Genomic DNA, 22,876 nt, shown 5'->3' on the forward strand with positions numbered 1-22,876 from the left:
GTACTCTGACCCACCCGCTACAAAGACCAGCGGAAGTCTGAAAAGTGTTCCTCTCAGTGAAAGGGTTGAAAAGTTTATCCGCAGCAGCATCCTCTGCAGACCTGCCAGGTGGGCCCCTCACGCCACCGGCTAAAGTTCAAAATGGGTTCACCGCGCGAAAAGTTAAACCCAAGGACACGTCAACGTACTGCCGGTTTTGAGGTGGCAGAGTTTCTGTTGTGAACTCTCCAAGACCACAAGCTCAGAAACTTTCTTAATGGTCTAAGAGTGGTCAATGGAAATGTGATAAACAAAATTTAGAAACCGCATGTTCCTATTACCCAAACACATCACAAGCACTGCAGTCCCTCCCCTGGTCCTGTCACTGAGAACAGTATTTTGGTTCAAGTTCCACTGTGGCTTCCGGCTGCGTTGCGGTCTGAGTTTCACCTCCCACTTCCTTTTTTTGGCCCTGACGTGTTTCCGCCCCTGAATTAGAATCGACTCTTTCCACGGAGTTGTGATATCAGGCCCTCTTTCCTCTTTTGTTGACAGGGCTCGGAAACTAATGAGAAATCCCCACTGAGGTCAACTGTATCCAACCCTAAACTCCAGGCCAGGTGACAAGAGAGGGCTGCACCAGAACCCGCCAGTTAGCGTGACGCGCAGAGGAAATATTGTTCAGACACCGATTACAGATAAGTTGACAAACCGCATACATTCAGGGCATCCACATGAGGCAATTCGGAGAGGGTGCGGAAATTTTCACGACAATCTCATCCTCGCTTTGTATGTTTTATTATGTGTTGTACACGCGATACCGATGCCACTCCGACTGGACAGGTGAAACGCTGCACACGCCACATCTGCGAGTTACGTCACTCCAGCTGAGCATCCCTCCTCAGTCTTTGTGGTTCCGGGTCAGGAACTGCACGGCGGCCACGGGAGCCCCCAGGTCAAACCTTTTGATGAGGGCCTGTGGATCCCAATTACCTGCAGCAGAAGGATGATAAATACGCAGGCACACACACACAAACACACACACACACACACACATTTCACTTTCCAGACAACCTGGCGATTGTGGGTGCATTTGTATGCATGTGTTTGATGCACGTGTTCATCAGAAAAGACATGCACACCCTGTCTGTACCCCTGATCGGGGCAATAGGAAGAAATAACTGGAGTTGGTCCCCGGGTGCTGCACGGCAGCTGCCCACTGCCCCTAGCTACACGGCTAGGGTGGGTTAAATGCAGAGTGAATGTCATTGTATGTATGTACAAATGAAAAATAAAGTGTATTCTATTCTACTCTATTCTATGTTTGTGCAAGTGCATGTGTGTTGAGGGGTGGAGTGTTACAAAGATTTATTTTTTTAATTCTGTTTCTGTATAATGTTCAAAATAAGTGAAGCGAAAGAGAAAATAAATCTCCATTTATAAGTAGTTAAACACCATAATGGATTAGGAGACTATCTCCTCTGACGTGTAGTAGGCCCAGCTTGTTGGACTGGATAAATGTACTACCAAGAGAATGCATGTTCGGTATGCGCCACGGTGCATTTCTAATGAGCGTTTGGTCCGGGTTTAAGGGTGCGAGGCCTTGCAGAACGGAGCAGCACGCGGCTCCGGGACGTGAGTCACCGAGAACAGCCACTGCTGAAAATAAAACATGTTGCTGTAACGATGGAGGTGGAAATGCAAAGACGTATTGGCAAGGAGATGTGATTCAATCGCCTGGACTGTTCTCCCCCTCCCCCCCCCCTGCCTCCCCCCCACTCCCTCCCCTCTTAAACAAACACCAGACGGCCATCCGGCTGGTATGACAATATCACTTCTCAGATTTGACAACCAACCTATTCCCTGCAGCTCACCCTCCCTTTAGGAAGGAGACCGGGGGGTGGGGGGGGGGGTGTGTGTTCACAATTGGCTTTCTGAGTCAACGAGGCCCCGTTTGCTTTAAAGTTGCAAACTTCAACAGTTTCTGGAGGGAGCTCGTGTGCAAATCTGCTGTTTGTGAGCGCGGGTGTGCACAAGACAACGCCTTACCCCGTATGCTACAGAGAGGTTTTGAATTTGTTTAAAGAAAAGGGAAAAAAAAAAAACTCCCGACGCTCCGATATTTCCATTTGCAAAAAATAAAATAAAAAATTACATCAGCAGCTGCAGAACGGCAGCTCATGAAATCAATCGTTTGTAACGAGAGAAGATGATAGTGAGAAGTTCCCGATCCGTAGAGAGAATAATATCACACCGAAGGGTCGAAGCGAGCCCTTCCTGGATAGAAACATCACTGCTGATGACCTCTCCCTGCGGCTGCTTCACGGGGCCTTCGCCGTGGCTGGTTTAGCCATCAGGGAAAAAACATTTCTCTGTCCTCCAGCAGCGAGAGAGCGATCTGGAGGGAGCATTACGCGCCGCTGTACTGCTGCCATGAGTACCGAGCACTCTTGCCTCCTGCTGACACGCAACCAAATTAGAAGGACTCGTTTACGTTCCAGATAAGATGTCTCGTTCGAGCGCTGGATTTATTTTGCCGCATTCACCTCTGTTGTTCTGAATCCGCAGGCCCCATTTGTTTCTAATAGAGGACTTCGGTTTTTAGGATAATTCTCCCGGCAATGATGACATTAAAATAACCGCCACTGTTAAAGCAGGGTTGTGACTGCTTCGCCACACTGCAGCTTCATGTAACTCAGACAAGCGGCAAGAAAAAAGAAGAAGAAGAAGAAGAAGAAGAAGAGAAGATGCCATATAAACGTCACATATCATGCTGCTGATCCTCCCCGCATTTCTAGTCCCCTAGGCTGACACTAGTGGCTCGGAGGTCAGGCGAGGTCCTCGGCTCAGCTGGAGAGGATGATGAACAGTAACTGCAGGACGAGCGGATGAGTACCTGAATCTCGACAGGTGAATTAAGGCGGCCTGTGGACAGGGCTGCAATAATCAAGTGGGGGCAATGGAGATAAGCGACCTTCCTTCATGAAAGGGCACGGCCCTGGTGGCCCCTCCAGCAGGAGGATAATGCATCGCCTCTGCAGATGCCCAACTTTCCCCCCCGTCTGCCCAGAGTGGGGACCTCACCCCCCCCCCCACACACACACACAGAGGGCGGCAACTCGGACAAAGGAACGAGTGTGAGGGATGCAGGAGTGGGCCAGGGGACAACAAATTTTAAGTTGAATTTAGGGTAATGGTTCATGGTAGACTTATCTCTCATGGCAGGCAGGGGTAGATGGTGCAACTGCCTCTTTGCCCCTGTCTGTATGCAAACATCTGCCTTTAATTTCAACAACGGCAGAATGTGCCGTAGGATTATGCAGTAAAACGTTTCCTGTAAAAGAGAATACCATAGAGAGAGCGACTGTGTAGTGTAGTAAAAACCAAACGAAAACACGAGAATCGAACATAAGTCCTGCTCGTGAGGTGTTTGGCTTTGACCCATTATCTCGGAAACAATCCAAAACTGGGCTAACTAACAATAGTGGGTATTATCACCCACTCAGGGTTGGTATCCTTCAAACGGCTAGATTTACAAATGACCTTAAAATAGGATGGCGTCTGTTTTCACTGCAGACCCACGTTTCCGCCTCTACAATCTGCCTGCTCATGGAAAGGACAGATAGCGAAGAGCCTGCGGACGCCGCCGAGATCCACCTCCCTTCCCTTTTGTCTCCACCTTAGCTCTCTGTTTGGGCAATGTGAGAAGAGCAAGGCTTCCCTGAGGTGACACAGAACCAGCACACTTAAATTGTCAAGGATGGGGGGGGTCCGGGTAGCGTAGCGGTCTATTCCGTTGGCTACCAACACGGGGATCGCCGGTTCGAATCCCCATGTTACCTCCGGCTTGGTCGGGCATCCCTACAGACACAATCGGCCGTGTCTGTGGGTGGGAAGCCGGATGTGGGTATGTGTCCTGGTCGATGCACTAGCGCCTCCTCTGGTCGGTCAGGACGCCCCCCAGCTCGGCAGAGAGGGGATGGAGTAGCGGGGTAATTGACTAGATACAACTTGGGAGAAAAAGGGGGGAAATAAAAAAAAAAAAGTACATCTGGGGAGAAAAGCGGGGGGGGGGTATCAAAGACGGAGGTGCCTCTATTGAACCACGTGTCCCACGAATGCACCAAACCTGGGCCTTCCTCTCCATCTGAGGAGAGTCAGGACAGTCTACCAGAACCATAACTGCTCATGAACTACTGATAATAATGTTTATTGACTCTTCGATGAGAAGCTCTCTTTGTGCTTCATCCCTTCGGCAGGAAGGTCAGCGCTACAGAGAAGAGTCCTCTGAACTGGTACAGATTCAGAGTTCTGCTCAGACACTTCAGCGAGGTAGATAGATGCTGGCTGTCATCCTCAGTTGAACCCGGGTGCAACAGCTGCAGGACGGTCTGCCTGTTTACTACGCCGTACTGCAGCCCGACATGACTCTATGGCCCTGCTCGCCGCCTCGCTACCAACGCAGCGCCGCCGACGGCGTAATCCCACAATGCTGCACCTGCCGTCTATGAAATAAATCCGACTGAAGTGATAAGTCTAAAAGAATGTGCTAGAAGGGCTTCGCTCCCATCTCAAAATCCGGAGCTTGTTTTATGGGCATCCTTTTAAACACCTATTATTTTTCCCATTAGTCAAGCATGAGCCTTTAGACAACCTACCTGGCCATGCCAGAGTAACAGCTTGCTAACATTAGACTGCTGATGTCAACATTACCAAAGCGCCTGTCAAACAAGAAATCCAGAAACCAGAGTCCTGATCGGTCCGCCGCCTGTGGGTGGTTAGCTAGGCAACCTTCTGCAAGAGGAAGCAGCAAAGTTTGATGTGCTGGGAGGCCATCCACAGGAATCAGCATAACACACAATAATGTATTTACACGCATGACTACAAAGAACGGCAGCTAATAACACCCATCCCCTGTCCATCCACTGACCGACTGGACATGAGGTCACCTCCTTAATCACCGGTACTACCTACTGTCTTCCAGCAAATTCAACTACATATTTCACCAGATGCACCCCGACTGAGCAGAGCACAAAAAAACCCCACAAAAGGTATATTTTGAACGGGCTTGGTTGCTGAAGTTCTGCTTCCTTAGAATCAGGATCGGCTTTACTGGCCGAGCGGGTCTATGCACACGAGGCATTTGACTCTGGTACACAGCAGCTTCCAACACCTGCAGACGTCACTCGCACAGGAAAAAAAAAAAAGAAAGAAAAGAAAACAACAAACGACAAAGAAAAACAGAAGTAAATGGAGCAACAACAGGACGTTGGCGGTGAGCAGGTATGCACAACAGGTATGTCGCTACTACACGGAGTCTCGTTATGGTTGAGTAATAAACAACCTATGGCCATATATTATACCATATTGCTTATATACTATATTGCCCATACATTATACCGCACCACAACCCCACAACCCATCATGCCCATACACAATAGTATATATACTCCCGCTGTGTTACACTATACTATCTTATATAGCAGAAGTGTACACTACATGATGCTCATTAGGGAGTCGATGCAAGGATTTTGCTGACTTGTTGACCAGCTATCAAGCAGTTGGCATGTCTAGATTTATGCACTGTGATCGCTCTCGCCGGATCAGCTAGAGTTTCGTCTATCTCTTGAACCGGTTAAGCTGGGAGGGGTGTTCCGGGTAGTTCAGCGGGGCTGATAATTCTCGTCCAACCAATCCAGTTTCCACGTCACAACTGAAAGTGCAAATGTTCGCCGGTGATTATTCTACGCAACTCAAGAGCTCCTAAAAGCGAGCCAAATACTGGGAATGATCTTTTTTTGTTTTGTTTATGTGTATAGCCTTTTCAAGGTAGGAGCTTTCCAAAGACAGCACAAAACCAAATATAGAGGAAAAGCACAAGAACGAGCACAGGTAAAATCACACGAATAGCAAAATACAAGCACACAATTAAACGACCACAGAAAAGATATTTAAAAATAAACCACCCGAAAGGTAGAATAAGTGAAACTATTAAAATAAACTCAATTCGGGTGGTTGCACAACACAGCGTAAAGGCACGTGTGTAAACACGTGTCTTAAGACAGGATTTAAAGGCAGAAAAAAGTGTCTGCAGATCGAATACTAACTGGAAGACTGTTGCGAAGCTGCGGCGCCAGTTCAGCAAACGCCTGATCACCCTTTGGACCTGAACCTGCACCCTGGAAGAGCTAGCAGGCCTGACCCAGCAGGTCTAGGAGGCCTTCTAGGACAGCGAGGAGTTAAGAGTTCACTGGTGTACTCTGGCGCCTGGCCATCTAAAGCCTTGTAAGTCACGATCAAGATTTGAAAACTGATTCGAAAGGAGACTGGCGACTGGCGCGAGGAGGCTAAAACCGGGCTGATGTGAGGGGGGAGCGTTGGGTCCTCGTCTGAAGTCTGGCTGCAGAGTTCTGCACAATCTGAAGTCGGGCAACGCCGAGGCAGGTACACGGGGCGTTACAGCGGTCCGGGCGTGAGGAAATGTAAGATAACACTGATCGCATCTTGGAAATATCCCCGAGTTGGCAGAGACACGACTTTACCATTTTTTTCCTGTGTTTTGTCCACAGCTTAGCTCACTGTGGAAGATAACACCCGGGCTCTGAGCAGCGCCGCTTCGCAGGACAGCCCCGTCTTTTAAACAGCCTGTTACCTTTGTTTGCCCTCCTGTGCGAAATCAAAGTTCACAGTTAGCAGCGGCTTGAGGAGACCGGCAACCCCTCGGTTACAGCGCTAACTGTGAACAAATCACAACGGGCCGATTCGAGATCAGGGAAGAGAGTATTCCTTGAAGTATCCCTTATCCCTTTAAGGCGGCCGACTCCTGGCCGAGGCTCGGGTCTGCTCTCGCAATCCAGTTCCCGGCTCTCTTGACTCCACGCAGCCCTGATTAATGGGAGAGGCTGCGGGTGGGTGGGAGACGTGGATCTGCCCATTACCCCGCTGCAACATTGCAAATGGCTTCAATTACTTTTGGAGTGTGCTGAGTTGGCAGTGGGGGCTCGAGGAGCCAGGATGAGGAGCGCTGCACCATGCAGCAGCAGGAGCAGCAGGAGCAAGCGCTTCCCTAAAGACGAGCCGTTCGCTCAAACAAGGTGACTGTCACGCACATCCTCCCTGTGACAACTTAGGCGACGACAGCCATGAATATGATACCATGTAGGTGTTTTATGTGTACGTTAATTAGCAGCTGTCACAATTGTTGGACCGTTGTGTATCTTTCCCAGTATGCGGCACTACACATTCTACCTAATATGCTAAGGGGCCTAGTTAATGCCAGGAAGTCCCGACTGTGAAAAGATCCCACGTCGCACGTTTGATGGCCGACTGTTGCGGATTACAGTTGTAGACAAATAGTCAGGGGCAGTCAGGGGGCGCGCACGCCTGCGGAAAGTTCAAATACGTCCAGATTCCAGTCGTAAAAATCCAACATGTTTGACACGGCTGTGACGGCTCCGAGCGGTCAAAGGCTCGACCGGGAGGCGAGCGATTTGAATTTTACAGTCCCCGCATACTGCCAGATAACGTGGGCCGACCGTCCTCGGCGGCCTGCCTCATTTTGCATAGACCGGTGCGGGCTCTCCGCGGTGTTTGCAAATCAGTCGTCACCGCCGTATCGGGGTCGTAATCATTTAAATCATCTGGTGCGTCCCCACGTCCCCACCAGGAGACATGCCACTGTTCTCCAGCGAACGAGCGGACAACTACGCGGACTAGGGGCCCGCGCAAGAAGGCCCTTCTCAGGTCCGCAGCGGCGTCCGCAGCCCTCTCCGGGCCCCGCGATGGCTTTTCCCCCCCCTCGGGACAAACCGGCTGGGTGGCACCGAGCTGCAGTAGCGGGACGTACCGAGGGGCTTGCCAGCTGGCTGATAAGCGGTAGCGGGGTTTGTGTGCCCACGCCCGTCTCCGTCCCCCCCCCTCCAAAGGGGGGGGGGACCACATTTTTTGGGGGGGGGGAGGACAGACTTCCTGGGCCAGAGAGAAGGGGATTCCCCCACACGATCACGCCCCTGTGCCCGGTGCCAAGAGCGCAGCACCCCCACAGCTCCTTGTGCAACAACCAGCTGTCCTCATCAGTTCGCTGACCCACATCTCATAACCTTAACACAGGAGGCAGCGCAGACTCCGGGACAGCTCCTCGCAACGGCTCTGCTCCACCTCTCCTTCATCCCTTAAGCGATGGCCAAAGATGAAAAGAAATCAAATAACAAATTTGAGATCAAATTGAGTCAACGAGTGCGCCACTGGAAGTGGAAAACGATCATTAGGAGTCTCCCACCCACGGCTAAATGCATTCCCTTCGCAAATCACATCAATTAATGTCACAGGCTATGAAAAATGCTATCTGTGCCGTACCACATGGAGAGGGGACGGACGCTAATAAGTGAACATACTTAACGGGGGAGGCGGGCAGACATTGGGATTCCCTCTGTTCCTCTTGCCTGTGCGGGAATACCATCCCCGTGGCCAAGCGGAGGCCTCGTTAATACAGCAGGTGCACAAGTGAATTCGCACCAACAAATCTTTCCGGTGCAGTCGGAGTCGTTGTTATTTTTTTGACATTTCCTCAACTGGGCGTTCGTTCACCCCTAACGCGGCACGCGGCGTTCAGTTTCTACCGCCCGCTTTGCAAGAGCAGCCGCGGCCTCCGACGCGGCTCATCAAATGCACCATTTGATTTTCCAAGAGTGAATTTCTTAATTTCATTTCCCGTGGATGGAGAGGGCAGTCTGTAGGAGAGAGGAAGTGCTGCAGCGGGAGTTAGACTCATGTGGCGGATTAAGGATGGGTGGATCCAGTCAGATCCGTCCCCTCACAGGGCAGGGTCAACCGCTGCTGGTGGACGAAAATCAATACAGCGAAATACCACGCTCTCAGTCTACAGCGCGAGCGTAATCCTAAATTATTCTAAGTAGCGGGATTGTTATTCATGACATCAATCCTCCACCGCAACTAGTTCCGACACGGTGAATTCCTTAAAAAAAAAAGAAAAGAAAAAAGGAAATATATGTTCATTACCGCCTCCCCGGATGTGCGTTTGGAGGGCCGGGCCGCGGAAAAGTGCAGCTATTCTGACGTTTCTTTGCAGGGGTTCAACATCAAACGCATTTCAGCCTAATGTGCCCGGACTGTTTGCTGACAAAGCCGTCAAGACATCAAACGGCGGAAGACTGGCAGCTCCGCTCGTTCGAGACCGCGGTCCTTGAAGTTTCAAACCGCCCTGATCTCCCCCCAAATCGCTGGCTGTGACCCTGAGTAGAGCCGACAGGCAGACACGCCTCCTGCGAGCTGCAGCCCAGCGCCGTCACCTACCGCGGGAGGCTTCTCACAGAGAGCACAAAGTAGGAAATCTTCCCGAAAGAGAGAAAGAAGAAGAAGAAGAAAAGAAGCACAGAAGAACTTAAAACCCAACTCCGCTCGTCTTTCGAGAGACCGGCTAGCGATGTCGTCATGTCCCTAAGTAGTCGAAGTCAGAAATTAATTTGCGCCCTATGTTATAGTAGCACCCGATAAAGGAAATAATGACGTTGTAATTATGTGACTTGGTACTGTTAAGGACGCTGGATTTTTATAAAGGTGAACTCTGCAGGAGACTGACTCACTAGAAGAGAACAGGGAAGAGACACTTTATCCGTCAGCTACACACTGGAGCGCGCACGCACACACACTCACACACACATATACTCGCAAATCTATACTTGTGGGGCCCCCTCATTGACTACATTCATTTCCTAGCCCTTAACCCTAACCATAACCACGCAAACTACATGCCTAACCCTTACCCTAACCCTAACCTAACCTAACCCTAATTCTAACCTTAACCCTAAAACCAAGTCCTAACCCTAAAATAGACCCGTTTACTTGCGGGGCCCCATAAAACGGCCCCACAAGGTAGGTGGTTTCTGGTTTTTCTATCCTAATGGGGACCAAATGTCCCCATTAGGTTAGTTAAACATGGTACACACACACACACACACACACACAGAGTGGCGGCTGAAGAAATGTTACTTCTGCATTTTTTCCCATCCTGCTATCCTTCCTCCAGGGGCAGCCAGGAGCAGTGGGCAGCCCTCTCCTCAGGCGCCCAGGGGACCGACTCCAGGTGGACATCCATGTCGTGGTCAGGGACAGGACAGGAGAGTGTTCTGCATGTTTTTATTTGGATTCGTTTTGATGTTGGAGGAAACCCACCTGAGCATGGGGAGAACATGCAGAGTACACACAGATAGACCCCTAGTCTAGAGATAACCCATCTGAGCATGGGGAGAACATGCAGAGTACACACAGATAGACCTCTAGTCTAGAGATAACCCACCTGAGCATGGGGAGAACATGCAGAGTACACACAGATAGACCCCTAGTCTAGAGATAACCCACCTGAGCATGGGGAGAACATGCAGAGTACACACAGATAGACCTCTAGTCTAGAGATAACCCACCTGAGCATGGGGAGAACATGCAGAGTACACACAGATAGACCTCTAGTCTAGAGATAACCCACCTGAGCATGGGGAGAACATGCAGAGTACACACCGATAGACCTCTAGTCTAGAGATAACCCACCTGAGCATGGGGAGAATATGCATGCAGAGTACACACAGATAGACCTCTAGTCTAGAGATAACCCACCTGAGCACGGGGAGAACATGCAGAGTACACACAGATAGACCTCTAGTCTAGAGATAACCCACCTGAGCATGGGGAGAACATGCAGAGTACACACAGATAGACCTCTAGTCTAGAGATAACCCACCTGAGCATGGGGAGAATATGCATGCAGAGTACACACAGATAGACCTCTAGTCTAGAGATAACCCACCTGAGCATGGGGAGAACATGCAGAGTACACACAGATAGACCTCTAGTCTAGAGATAACCCACCTGAGCATGGGGAGAACATGCAGAGTACACAGATAGACCTCTAGTCTAGAGATAACCCACCTGAGCATGGGGAGAACATGCAGAGTACACACAGATAGACCTCTAGTCTAGAGATAACCCACCTGAGCATGGGGAGAACATGCAGAGTACACAGATAGACCTCTAGTCTAGAGATAACCCACCTGAGCATGGGGAGAACATGCAGAGTACACACAGATGGACCTCTAGTCTAGAGATAACCCACCTGAGCATGGGCACAGGAGAACATGCAGAGTACACACAGATAGACCTCTAGTCTAGAGATAACCCACCTGAGCATGGGGAGAACATGCAGAGTACACAGATAGACCTCTAGTTTAGAGATAACCCACCTGAGCATGGGGAGAACATGCAGAGTACACACAGATAGACCTCTAGTCTAGAGATAACCCACCTGAGCATGGGGAGAACATGCAGAGTACACACAGATAGACCTCTAGTCTAGAGATAACCCACCTGAGCATGGGGAGAACATGCAGAGTACACACAGATAGACCTCTAGTCTAGAGATAACCCACCTGAGCATGGGGAGAACATGCAGAGTACACAGATAGACCTCTAGTCTAGAGATAACCCACCTGAGCATGGGCACAGGAGAACATGCAGAGTACACACAGACAGGCCTGGGGAGAACATGCAAATTCCCCAGTGCCAACACTGCCCCAGGTGGGAATCGAACCCAGGACCTTCTTGCTGTGAGGCAGCGGTGCAAGCACTGTGCCACCGTGCCAACATTAACATATTCCCCTATATCCTTCTTTTTTATTTAACTCAAGCACTTTAAGAACATGCTCACACATACATATATTTTTGTCTATGCTCTTTACAGAGTAACGACAGCCAGTAGAGTTTACTCTACAACACAACATTTGCGATAGTCTTTGGGGCACAATAACACAATTTACTGCCAATAGAAAAACAAACTGACGGCCTTAGTGGTGATGGGAGTCGATACAACAGTGGCCTGAGACATTGTGTTTACAGGGTGTGCGTGACTGAGTATCTACTTATTTATTTTTTCCCCCGAAATGACCTCTCTTTTTTAGCGAGTGATGGGGTTTTGTCAGCCGGCTGCTCAAACAACAATTGAATTGGTAACGGTGAAAACCAGACTTCTGTGGAGGGGTCGGGTGAGAGTGTTCTGCAAGAGGAAATACAGAAGCACCTTGAGCGTAGAGACTAATGACCAACACTATGCAGTAATATACCTGAGTATTATTAACCAGCATGCAGATCTGGGAGTGGGCCAAAGACCTAACGCCTCTTTGACTTGCTATTCTAATCTTTCCTATGTCAAAGTGTTACGATTACTCCCTCCCATTTATAAACAGGGAGTGCGTGTTGCACGACAGGACAGGCCCAGGGGAGCGATGGACAGCGCTGAAGAAGGCTGTCCCATTTCTCCAGCAAGTCTATTGTTTAAGAGCACTACCAGCTAATCAGAATATAGTCAAACAATTGTAAGGTCACAGCAGTCATTAGAAATTCCCTACTGACCAGACAGCGTTGCGCCTTTCACTTCTGCTCTCCTCAGCTCACTACCCTGTTCATTCAAAAACACGTCAATCCATCAATCGCGCATTCTTTAGCCGTTCGCCACATTTCTAATGGCGAAATGTCATGCAAGGCACAGAAAGAAGGAAACATGAAATGACGGAGTGCAGAAAGCGAAGGGTAAGAGGAACAGAGATGGGCCAGAGCAGATAGGGTTAAGATCAGAGACAGAAAGTGGAGCACATAGGAAAAGGCAACACTGAAAAGGTCTTACGGGGGCATTCGGGTGGCGTGGCGGTCTATTCCGTTGCCTACCAACACGGGGATCGGCGGTTCGAATCCCCGTGTGACCTCCGGCTTGGTCGGGCGTCCCTACAGACACAATCAGCCGTGTCTGGGGGTGGGAAGCCAGATGTGGGTATGTGTCCTGGTTGCTGCACTAGCGCCTCCTCTGGTCAGTCGGGGCACCTGTTCGGGGGGGGGGTACTGGGGGGGGAATAGCGTGATCCTCCCACACGCTACGTCCCCCTGGCGAAACTGAAAAGAAGCGGGTGGCGACTCCACATGTATCGGAGGAGACATGGGGTAGTCTGCTGCCCTCCCCGGATCGACAGAGGGGGTGAGCAGTGACCGGGACGGCTCGGGAGAGTGGGGTAATTGGCCGAATACAACTGAGGAGGAAAAGGGGGGGGGGTCTTAAGCGTTGTAGCGGTGCTGTTGATTCTGCAGCCTTAGTCAGAAGGAGCTTCACCATGAGTCTTTCTCCTTGTTTTCAGGTGATGAAGATGGGTAGATCTGAGTGCTCTAGTAGGAACATATTTTGGCAATATGTCGCTTACATACTTTGGGGCAACTCCGTGAATGTATTTTCAAATGAATAAAGGAATCTTAAAACTTACTTCTCATACTGACTGGTGGGCCAATGCGGGGACTTTAAAACCAGTGTTAACCACGAGCCCTGTCCTCGATCCAAGCTGACATTTTCTCGGCAGTATTCTGCATGAATTTTTCCGTGGTTGGCCGAATGTGTGCTTAAGCCTTCTTGATCAAACTGGGGTTTTTTTTGGTTTTTTTTTTTTTTATTTAGCAGAGAGAGAAATGGCCTGCCTCTCTTATGAGTGGCTCAGTGTTTAGAAAGATAAAAAAACCTTGGACCGGAGTCAAAAATGCAACTGCTCCGCACCGTCGTAATAGCAGCTCTTCTATACGGTGCAGAATCCTGGACCCGAACAAAAGCTATGGAGAAAAAAACACGAGCCTTTGAACTGAGAGCACACAGAAGAATGCTGCAAATCCCATACGCAGCGCACGTCACCGACACTGAAGTGCTGAGCAGGGTTAAGGAAGCTGCTGGTCACCGTGAGAGTTTACTGACGATGGTAAATCAAATCAAATCAAATCAATTTTATTTGTATAGCCCAATATCACAAATTATAAATTTGCCTCAGTGGGCTTAAGAGCAACACAACATCCTGTCCTTAGACCCTCTCATCGGTTAAGGAGCAACTCCCTTAAAAAAAAAACCTTTAAAAGAGAGAAAAAATAGGAAGGAGCCTCAGGGAGAGCAACAGAGGAGGGATCTCTCCCCCAAGACGGACAACGCGCAATGGATGTTGTGTTTACGCAATTTACACAATACAACATCGAAGGAGGATAAACAGAATTATAATGGAATTATAAAATGTATGAGGAATATGATGCGCAGGATGCCAAGCAGTGTCCAGACGCCAATGGTAAAAAAAAAAAAAAAAAAAAGAGGAAGGAAATTAAACCGGTTTGGGCACGTTTGCCGAACGGAAAGGACACTGGCAAAGGACATCCTGCAAGGCCTGGAAGAAGGGTCTAGGAAGAGAGGGGGGCCGAGAAAACCCTGGGTAAACAACACCGGAGAACGGCTACAGATGAGCGTAGTGGAGGCGGGGAGAGCTGCGGTGGAGAGGGAACGGTGGAGGAGACTTGTCGAGGCATCAGCTGTGCTCCCGCGACCTCCATAGGTTACGGAACTGATGATGATGATGATGATGATGATGATGGGGGTTTAGACCCCAGTCAAACATAAACCCAAATTTCCTTTTCTTAGATTTCCTCATTTGCTTGCTGTCTGAGACAAGGGAGGATCTCTGGGCTGGCCAGGGGTGGCCGAGTCAACCCTCAATAAAGACCTGCTCGCCCCTCCTGCCACCACAAGTTTTGATGAAAAAGAAAACAAATGTGATCAGATCACATGACCATAGGCCCTTCATGATAACCCCTTATTGCTCTCAGACCTGCATTCCTACAATCCCTACAACAGACCTTAAAAGTAAAGGCCCTTGTATCTAGATAAGTATACAGGCATGTAGCTAGATATAGTATTTCATTACTGCACCATATAGATGTCTGCAAAGCAGAGCAAATACCATACAGTAACACGGGACACTGCAAAGCTGGCATGAGCACCGTTATTTCATTCCGGATATCAAATAGAATTTTTATTCTATTATACTCAAATAGTCATTTGCATGAATTTACCAAATTATGTCTTCTCTGCTTGACTGCACATTTGTGTCTGCCGCAGCTCCGCTGTCAAGAATATACTCCAGAGTTTAAGAACGATTTCAGCCTTCTTCTTCTTCTTCTTCTTCTTTCAGCTTGTTTTCTGTTTCTCAGGGGTCGCCACAGGAGATTTTACAGTTTCCATTGGCGCCATGTGAGGGCACAGCACCAATGGCGGTCGTTGTTAACCCGGGGCCTCGACCGATCCGGTACGGTCTTGTCCATCCGCATACTGATTTGGCCAAAATTTTACATCGGCTGCCCTTCCTGACACCACCACTAACCCTATGGACAGGGCCACAGGTAAAGCGCTGGATGCCATACTCAGTATTCATGGACTTGCGCCCATGCCTGTCACCCTTTTAAGAATGATTTGAGTTGCGACCCCTCAAATATCACCAGTCCCTCTTCGGCAATCCGACTCACAAGTTTTCTGCACATGCCACTGGTCTGAGATGCAATTAATGAGGGAATAAACAGGACTATAATGGTCTGGCATCAGTCAAACCTGAACTGGCAAATAGAAGATGTGGGAAGATTTCCCATTGGGTCAGTTCCCTGCTCACCCCACCGTAGCCATCACCTTTTGGGAATCTATACAAGTGGTTTTCAGAAGTCTGGTGGTGTCATTCAGCTAACTGGTACTGTTTGGTCATCATGGTTAGAACAAACTTGTTATGTGGCCCACATAGGAGGATCACACTTACACTGCCTAAGCTACGTGTCCCCACAGTAGCATGATCTTTTAACCCTGATCTGGGCCTTGTGCTCCCACAGCTCCGTCTTCAGTGCTTGAATCAGCAACCACTACACCATATTTTTTACAGAGCCTTAGGCTGGAGAATCAATTTCATTCCCTGGCAAAATATTTTGTCTGAGTATGACCCTACGTCCAATCCCGCTGGGGAGAGCTACATCATAATATATCATGTTAAGAGGCTCTAGTATGTAAAACCCTGACAGGAAAAAAAAAAGAGAAATGAATAGAAAATAAGGGGCCAAGGCAGGGACTGGGAGAACGCCACCGTTTGTCACTGGGTGTTTGAAACCCCCTGGCTTACAGGGCGCTTGACCTAAGTTAGCCGGGCTCCCATCAGAAGGTCTCGGCTTAATAGTGTCGATGCTAAATATGCAAAGCATCTGCGATATCTAATACCTGGAGACAAAGACAATTCCCAGGTATATTAAGTCAGCGAGTGGATTTCGAGATAGCAAATTCCCATATTATTAATTGTACGTTAAACTTCCCTGTTGCCTAGAAACAGGAATTGTCTCGTCTAATATAAAAGGGCACATATTTTTCATGACCATCTCCTACTGTATATTTATCATGGTTAATTCTCATATCCCTACGAAGCACTAAGTAAGGCACCACACTGCAAATAGCACGTGGAATGTTTATCTAACAGACTTTCCTGCTGTACTAAGACTGCATCCTGGAGTGGGAGGAACAGGTCTAAATATGTTGTCTGTGAAAGTGCCCAAAACCCACTTGAGGTAAGCGCTGAAGTCCCCTTCACAAGCATCAAATTTGGTCTCAGCACTGATGCCCCCTTTCCGTCACACACAGGCTCCCCCCGCAGGGGGCCAAAGGAACAGCAACAAAAACAACAAGACAATAACCATACTGAGCGCTGCTTGTTTGACGGAGGAGAGCAGAAATAACAAACCAGTTAATATCCCCCTGCTCATGCTTTTGACTGGGAACATTTCAGCATATGCAAGTAAGCAATGCTAAACACAGACGGCAGTTTATGGCAAACTCGGATGTCTGCTACCGGGTTGTACAAACACTTGAAACTTTAGACATATTGAGTAAATATGCTGGCACTATCTAAACTTGGACTTTTTTAAAGGAGGAAACAATAGACTATGGAGCAGAAAACACAATTTAGTCCACCCATATCTATTATTTGATCCAAATCAAAAAATAATTTTTTAAAGTTTGCACCGGTTTCCTCCCACAGTCCAAAGACAGGTAGGTCGGCCGTACAAAATTGGTGGTGGCCCGTCCAGGGTGTCCCCCCGACTGCTGGGATAGGCTCCAGCATCCCCGCGACCCTGAGAGCAGGATAAGCGGTTCGGATAATGGGTAGCAAATGGATGGATGATCCAAACCCTCCATTCAATATTTGATTTCGTTTTCCCTCGACGTCTCGCTTTAAATGCATGATTAAGAAAAATGAGGATGTGTCAAACAACTTGTGGTCGTTGCGTTTTGCTACATTCTGGGTGTATGTCGAGACTGTAGGCTCAGGGCAACATGAGAAGGGGGCTATTTGAAAAGAGGACACCCCTCTTATTGGAAAAAGGCGCCGTTTGAAACAATAGGAGGAGACTGGCAGGAAGTAGACCTTGGCTGTTCGGTGTCCACATGGATTCAACCGAGTCATTATCGAACCATAGTTGTGTCAGTACTACTCTGTTGGCATGTGTCGCTAGAATAGTTGCAGCAACTTCCAACGCCACTCAGCAACACAGCAGTCAGGTTCGATCGCACCGTTTTACCTTATGAATGCATTTTAAAAGGTGTGGGGGGGGGGAGGGCAAGTGGCATATTAGCACCCTTTCTTTATCGCTCTGCCCTTGAGAAGAGAACCGCTCCTTTTTACACAAAGTGTAACAATGGTCATCGCTGGATAAAAACAGAACAATCAGCAAATACCAACTGACAGAGCCCATGAGGCCTAAGCTACTGGAGGTCACAGCTTTCAGCAGCTTATCAGTAGCGCCGGTTCGTGGTGCCTCCTCCACGTGGCAGAAGGGGGGGGCCGTGTAAACGATCTGGCTGCATAACCTGATTCGACACGTTTGAGACCTTTCACAGCTTTCAAACAACAGTAATAAAAAAAAAAATAAGTGTATACTTCCTCCTACTCCTTTTCGAACACGTAACAAATAATCTGATGCGTATGGAGATTTGTTCGCCGAGTTTAACGTGCGGATTTGTTGACCACTTCAGATTATCGGCGATGGCTTATCTGTACCTTATATCCTGCTTATTTACATGTTCGAAATAAATCATCATTCACTCGTCATTCGAGATCCTAGTTCACCATGGCTTGTTGTATTAAGTTGACGCGCTCACGTAAGGGCTCGGGGCGTAGCCATGGTAACGGAGCGCCATGTTGTTGAGGCGGGGTTGGGAAATAATATAGTTTAAAACCTGCACAACTGCAAATTCTCCTTTTTTCCCCATGTAGAAATGCTGCAACAGTACAACATACCTTACTCTATGTTGTCGTACTGGGATCCCGTCACTGCGGCACCTGGGACTTAATATTTTGTCACTCGGGTACAAAGAAACAATGCTCACACATTGACCGATACAAATTTGAAGATTAGTTTGAAATATGATTACTTGCATCTTCATCCACTGATTGGCGAGAAAGGCTTTATTTAGAATGGCCAGAGTCCTAAAGCCTGTTACAGCCAAACACATTGCCATAGCAACAGGTAGTCAACATTTGAGTCGGCAACTCACATTTCCCCACAGCTCAGTGCTGTTATTGCTCACTCTACATGGACCCCTTTTTTAATTTTCTCACAACATAATAAGCATCAGAATAGTATGACAGTCATTTTGGTGCAATTTGCTCAAAAACTGGGGGAAGCAGAAAATGTTATACTTACAGTACAAATTATGTAAGACACCGGCTGCGGACTCGCCGTTTGACACATCTGAACACCATTTCAAACATTGTGGTGTCCAGTATCTAAAGAATGCCCATGTCAATTTTGGCAGCATTTGAATGAGGACTTGTGGAAATATAGATGTTAATCAATTTTGCACATTTTGAAAAATATAGTAACGGACTTGTGATGCCCCGTGATGGCCTAGTCGCCGGTCCAATGACTGCTGGGATAGGCTCCAGCATCCCCATGACCCTGAGAGCAGGATAAGCGGTTTGGATAATAGATGGATGGAGTATGACAGTATATCGCTGCCAACATTTACAAGCGCAAATGAGATCCACGCGAGGTTGCTTGCGTGAGCAACACTGTGACCCGCGAGGAGAAAAACCATGCTTTTAGCACGCAGAATCCTAAAGAGCGCGTGACTGTAATCCTCAAGCTCACGACTATCAGAATCAGCTTTATTGGCCAAATGTGTCTATTCACACTCTGTTTGAATACTTCTAGCACTTGCATACATCACTCACACAAAAAGAAGCAAACAAAAACACAAGAAATAAATGGAACGGCAAACAAAACATTGGAGGCAAGCATTGGAGGTAACCTATCATTGCTCCCCTGCTTGCAAAACTTTAACCTGCTTGCTCAAGAGTGGTTTTTCTTTTTGGCAGTAAGTGGGTGGACCCAGTCACCATTGAATCTCTAAATATAATTAGTTACAGTCCTCATCTTTTATGATTTGCCAGTGTGTGTGTGTGGGCCCTGTGATGGCCTGGTGGCCTGTCCAGGGTGTCTCCCCGCCTGCTGCCCAATGACTGCTGGGATAGGCTCCAGCATCCCCCGTGACCCCGAGTGCAGGATAAGCGGTTTGGATAATGGATGGATGGATAAACTAAGTCTTATGCTGAAATCACAACAGGCAAGATTTGATTTTCATATCTGATTTCCAGATATTTCCATGATATCTATACTTACTCTTGGCCTCTGTGGAAGATGTCGAACTGGTTGATGACATCTTTGTTTGTCTAAAATTAGGATAACAAAAATAAAACAATGGCTAACTAGCCATCCAAATAAGTTGACTCTACATGAGAAAAGCAAAAGTGTGTTGCGTTGCTAAGCACCAGTTGCTAACATAATGAACGCATGCGCTAACCTAGCTAAAGCGTAGACTCTATGAGCTAAACAGAGATGAGTTGGGTGTGATAGTTATGTTTAATGCAAAGATAGATCATTTGGCTGAGATAGATAGGTTTAATTTCAATAATAATGAAAATTACGTCGCTTAAATTCTTAGAAATACAGTTAGGATGTTAAGATGTGTGACTTTTTAAATATGGCTACGTGGTTAGCTGTTGTATTTACCTTATTTTAACGAGCCTTCAGTCGTAGTACAATGAGCAGGAAAGCAGACTGGCTACGTCACAATAAAAGCAGGGTGTGTTTGCTCGCCATTGAGGCGAGCGGGTGTATGTGGTTTGTCTAAGCGCTGTTGCCGCACTTAGCTGCAAAATGGCGGACCTGCTTGTGTATGTTCGACTCACACCCACGGTTGACTCAGATCGTGTAGGGTTCAGTGGGGCGGTTTTTCCCCCCACATTTCTTTATTGAACGTTATGCACATACAATCAGCAATTTTCAGACATTCAGCTGTTAAGTGAAACATACATTCTGATGTAATTTAAATTTCTACAAGTGAACATGGAAAAAGGCAGATAATTGCACGAAATATGCAAAGTAAACAGTTAACAAAAATAAAGTATCTAAACATGATAAGCAGTATAGGGTTCAGTGTTTCTTTGTTCTTTCTTGTTTACTTGCGCCAATACAAAGACACCGGCCAATCGTAAAAAAGACAAGGACTGTAACCACTCATGTCTGGGGATACAATGGCGACTGGGTCCACCCACTTCCTGCCAAGTGAAACACCACTCACGAGCGAGCAGGTGGAACTTTTGGGAGCTTGGGAGCAGGAGAGCGATGACAGCCGTTGTGAGCTCGAGGATAACGGTCACGCGCTCCTTCGGAATCAGTTCATTCAAAAGAGTCATTCAAAAGATTCGTTCACTGAATCGTTCAGTGCTTGACTCGCAGCTAACGGAGAGCTCAACTGAACTGTCCCGAGAAATGAATGGCTCGTTTCAGGAGGTGAAAGACATGCGCAAACGACACAACACTATTCTGCACGCGCTCAAAGCATGGGTTTCTCCTCGCGGGCTACAATACTGCTCGCGTGAGCAGAGAGATTCTGCGCACGAGTTTACGCAGCTCCTTTACATCCGCGCGCGTGGCTCTCATTTGCGCTCGTGGATTTTGGCCGTGATATGCCGTCATAGAATAACAAAATGATAACATCCAAGGGGAGAATAGTCATCTGAGGTAGGCATGCTACTGCTTCCATGAATGGTAAGGGGGAGCCCGATATTATGCATCTTCCAAGCAAGATGACACCCTATTTTTGGCAATTCATATCAGATATGCCATAAACACTTTCAAAATTAGGTCCTGTTACCTATCTAGGAGCTTTTGCTTGGGCAGTGGTTAGGTCACTGGAGACCAGGGACTTGATCACACCAATCTATAAGATATTCTCACATGGTGGGTGGGCCTCTCTCTGGGCATCTGGTGAAGGGGCATGGGACATAGTGTGAAAATATCTGACCACTCAAGTAAATGACAGGGACTTGCTGTGCTAATTCGGCACATTATGAAAAAGGGGGTAACAAAGGGTTTGAATTTAAAGTTATCGAAATTTTCCTGAGAAAGTCGGCTTGATTGAGTGCGATTATACCGTGGCCACTGAGAATGCTGGACTCTGATTGGCTGGAGGGTGTGCGTTAAAACCGTATATGGTCACACATGCGCGAAATTAACGTTGGTTAATATTCGCCTCCCGTTCACTTCTATTCTACGCGAGCAAAGGGGCGAAGAGAACATTCGCTTCTGGTGGAGAAGGAAAGTCCCATTTTTGCTTTGCGTAGAGTTCAACTTTGGTGAACCAACCGGCGAATCCGCAGCCTCAACCAATACCATGAGCGGTTGACCCCACTTGGCATCACATCCTGCACTGCCCACACTCAGCACAACAAGATACGAATTTCGCCTCGGCAGGCGATGGTCATTCGCCTACATTTGCGTATGTGTGACCGTACCCTAATGCACACGTAGTTCTACTAAAGTTTAATCTCATCTCATCTCATCACCGTTTCTCCGAGGTCGGGTTTCAATGGCAGCAAACTAAGTAGGGCACTCCAGACGTCCCTCTCCCCAGCAACGCCCTCCAGCTCCTCCTGGGGGATCCCAAGATGTTCCCAGGCCAGAATGGACATGTAGTCCCTCCAGTGAGTTCTGGGTCTCCCCCCAGTTAGACGTGCCCGGAAAACCTCCAAAGGAAGGCGCCCAGGAGGCATCCTAATCAGATGCCTGAACCACCTCAACTGGCTCCTTTTGATGCGAAGGAGCAGCGGCTCTACTCCGAGCTCCCTCCAGATGTTCGAGCTCCTCACCCTATCGCGAAGGCTGAGCCCAGACACCCTACGAAGCAAACTCATTTCAGCTGCTTGTATCTGCGATCTCACACTTCCGCTCACTACCTAAAGCTCATGACTGTAGGTCAGGGTTGGAACGAAGATTGACTGTTAAATTTAAAGCTTTGCCTTCCGGATCAGCTCCCTCTTCACCACAACAGTCCAGGACAAAGTCCGCATTACTGCGGATGCTGCACCAATCCGCCTGTCAATCTCCCGCTCCATCCTACCCTCACTCGTGAACAAGACCCCGAGATACTTGAACTCCTTCACTTGAGGCAACAACTCATCCCCAACCCGGAGGGAGCAATCCACCATTTTCCGGTGGAGAACCATGGTCTCAGACTTGGGGGTGCTGACTGTCATTCCGGCCATTTCACACTCAGCTGCAAACCGCCCCAGCGTGTGCTGGAGGTCACGTTCTGATGAAGCCAACAAAACCACATCATCCGTGATGTCATGAGAAAGTGGTGTATAGGAGAGATTTGCACTGGTATTAATTAGTTTGAGGGGCTGAAATTGGATTATTTGGAAAATAGCTATATGTGCTATCATGACTCTGCTGTAAATAATTTGGATCCAGAGAGAAAAACCTAAGGATCTGTATTAACAATAGCCAGGATGCTCCTTCTGAGTAAAAGCCTTTTAGCTGCTTGTTGGCGGACCATCCATCCATCCATTATCCAAGCTGCTTATCCTGCTCTCAGGGTCGTGGGGATGCTGGAGCCTATCCCAGCAGTCATTGGGCGGCAGGCGGGGAGAATCCCTGGACAGGCCACCAGGCC

At 48.2% G+C, this 22,876-nt stretch overlaps 1 protein-coding gene across 1 annotated transcript in view; it reads right to left on the reverse strand.

The window, feature by feature from the left end:
- Positions 1 to 768: 768 nt before the first annotated feature.
- The window catches only part of LOC130125563 (uncharacterized), a 49,108-nt gene continuing 27,000 nt past the window's right edge, over positions 769 to 22,876 (reverse strand). Inside the window, exon 3 of the mRNA XM_056295168.1 lies at positions 769 to 972. Coding sequence (XP_056151143.1) covers positions 901 to 972 — 72 coding nt within the window. The 3' untranslated portion in view covers positions 769 to 900. The remainder of the gene's footprint in view (positions 973 to 22,876) is intronic.

This window comes from Lampris incognitus, chromosome 1 (assembly GCF_029633865.1).
Source record: "Lampris incognitus isolate fLamInc1 chromosome 1, fLamInc1.hap2, whole genome shotgun sequence".
Taxonomy (NCBI): Eukaryota; Metazoa; Chordata; class Actinopteri; order Lampriformes; family Lampridae; genus Lampris; species Lampris incognitus.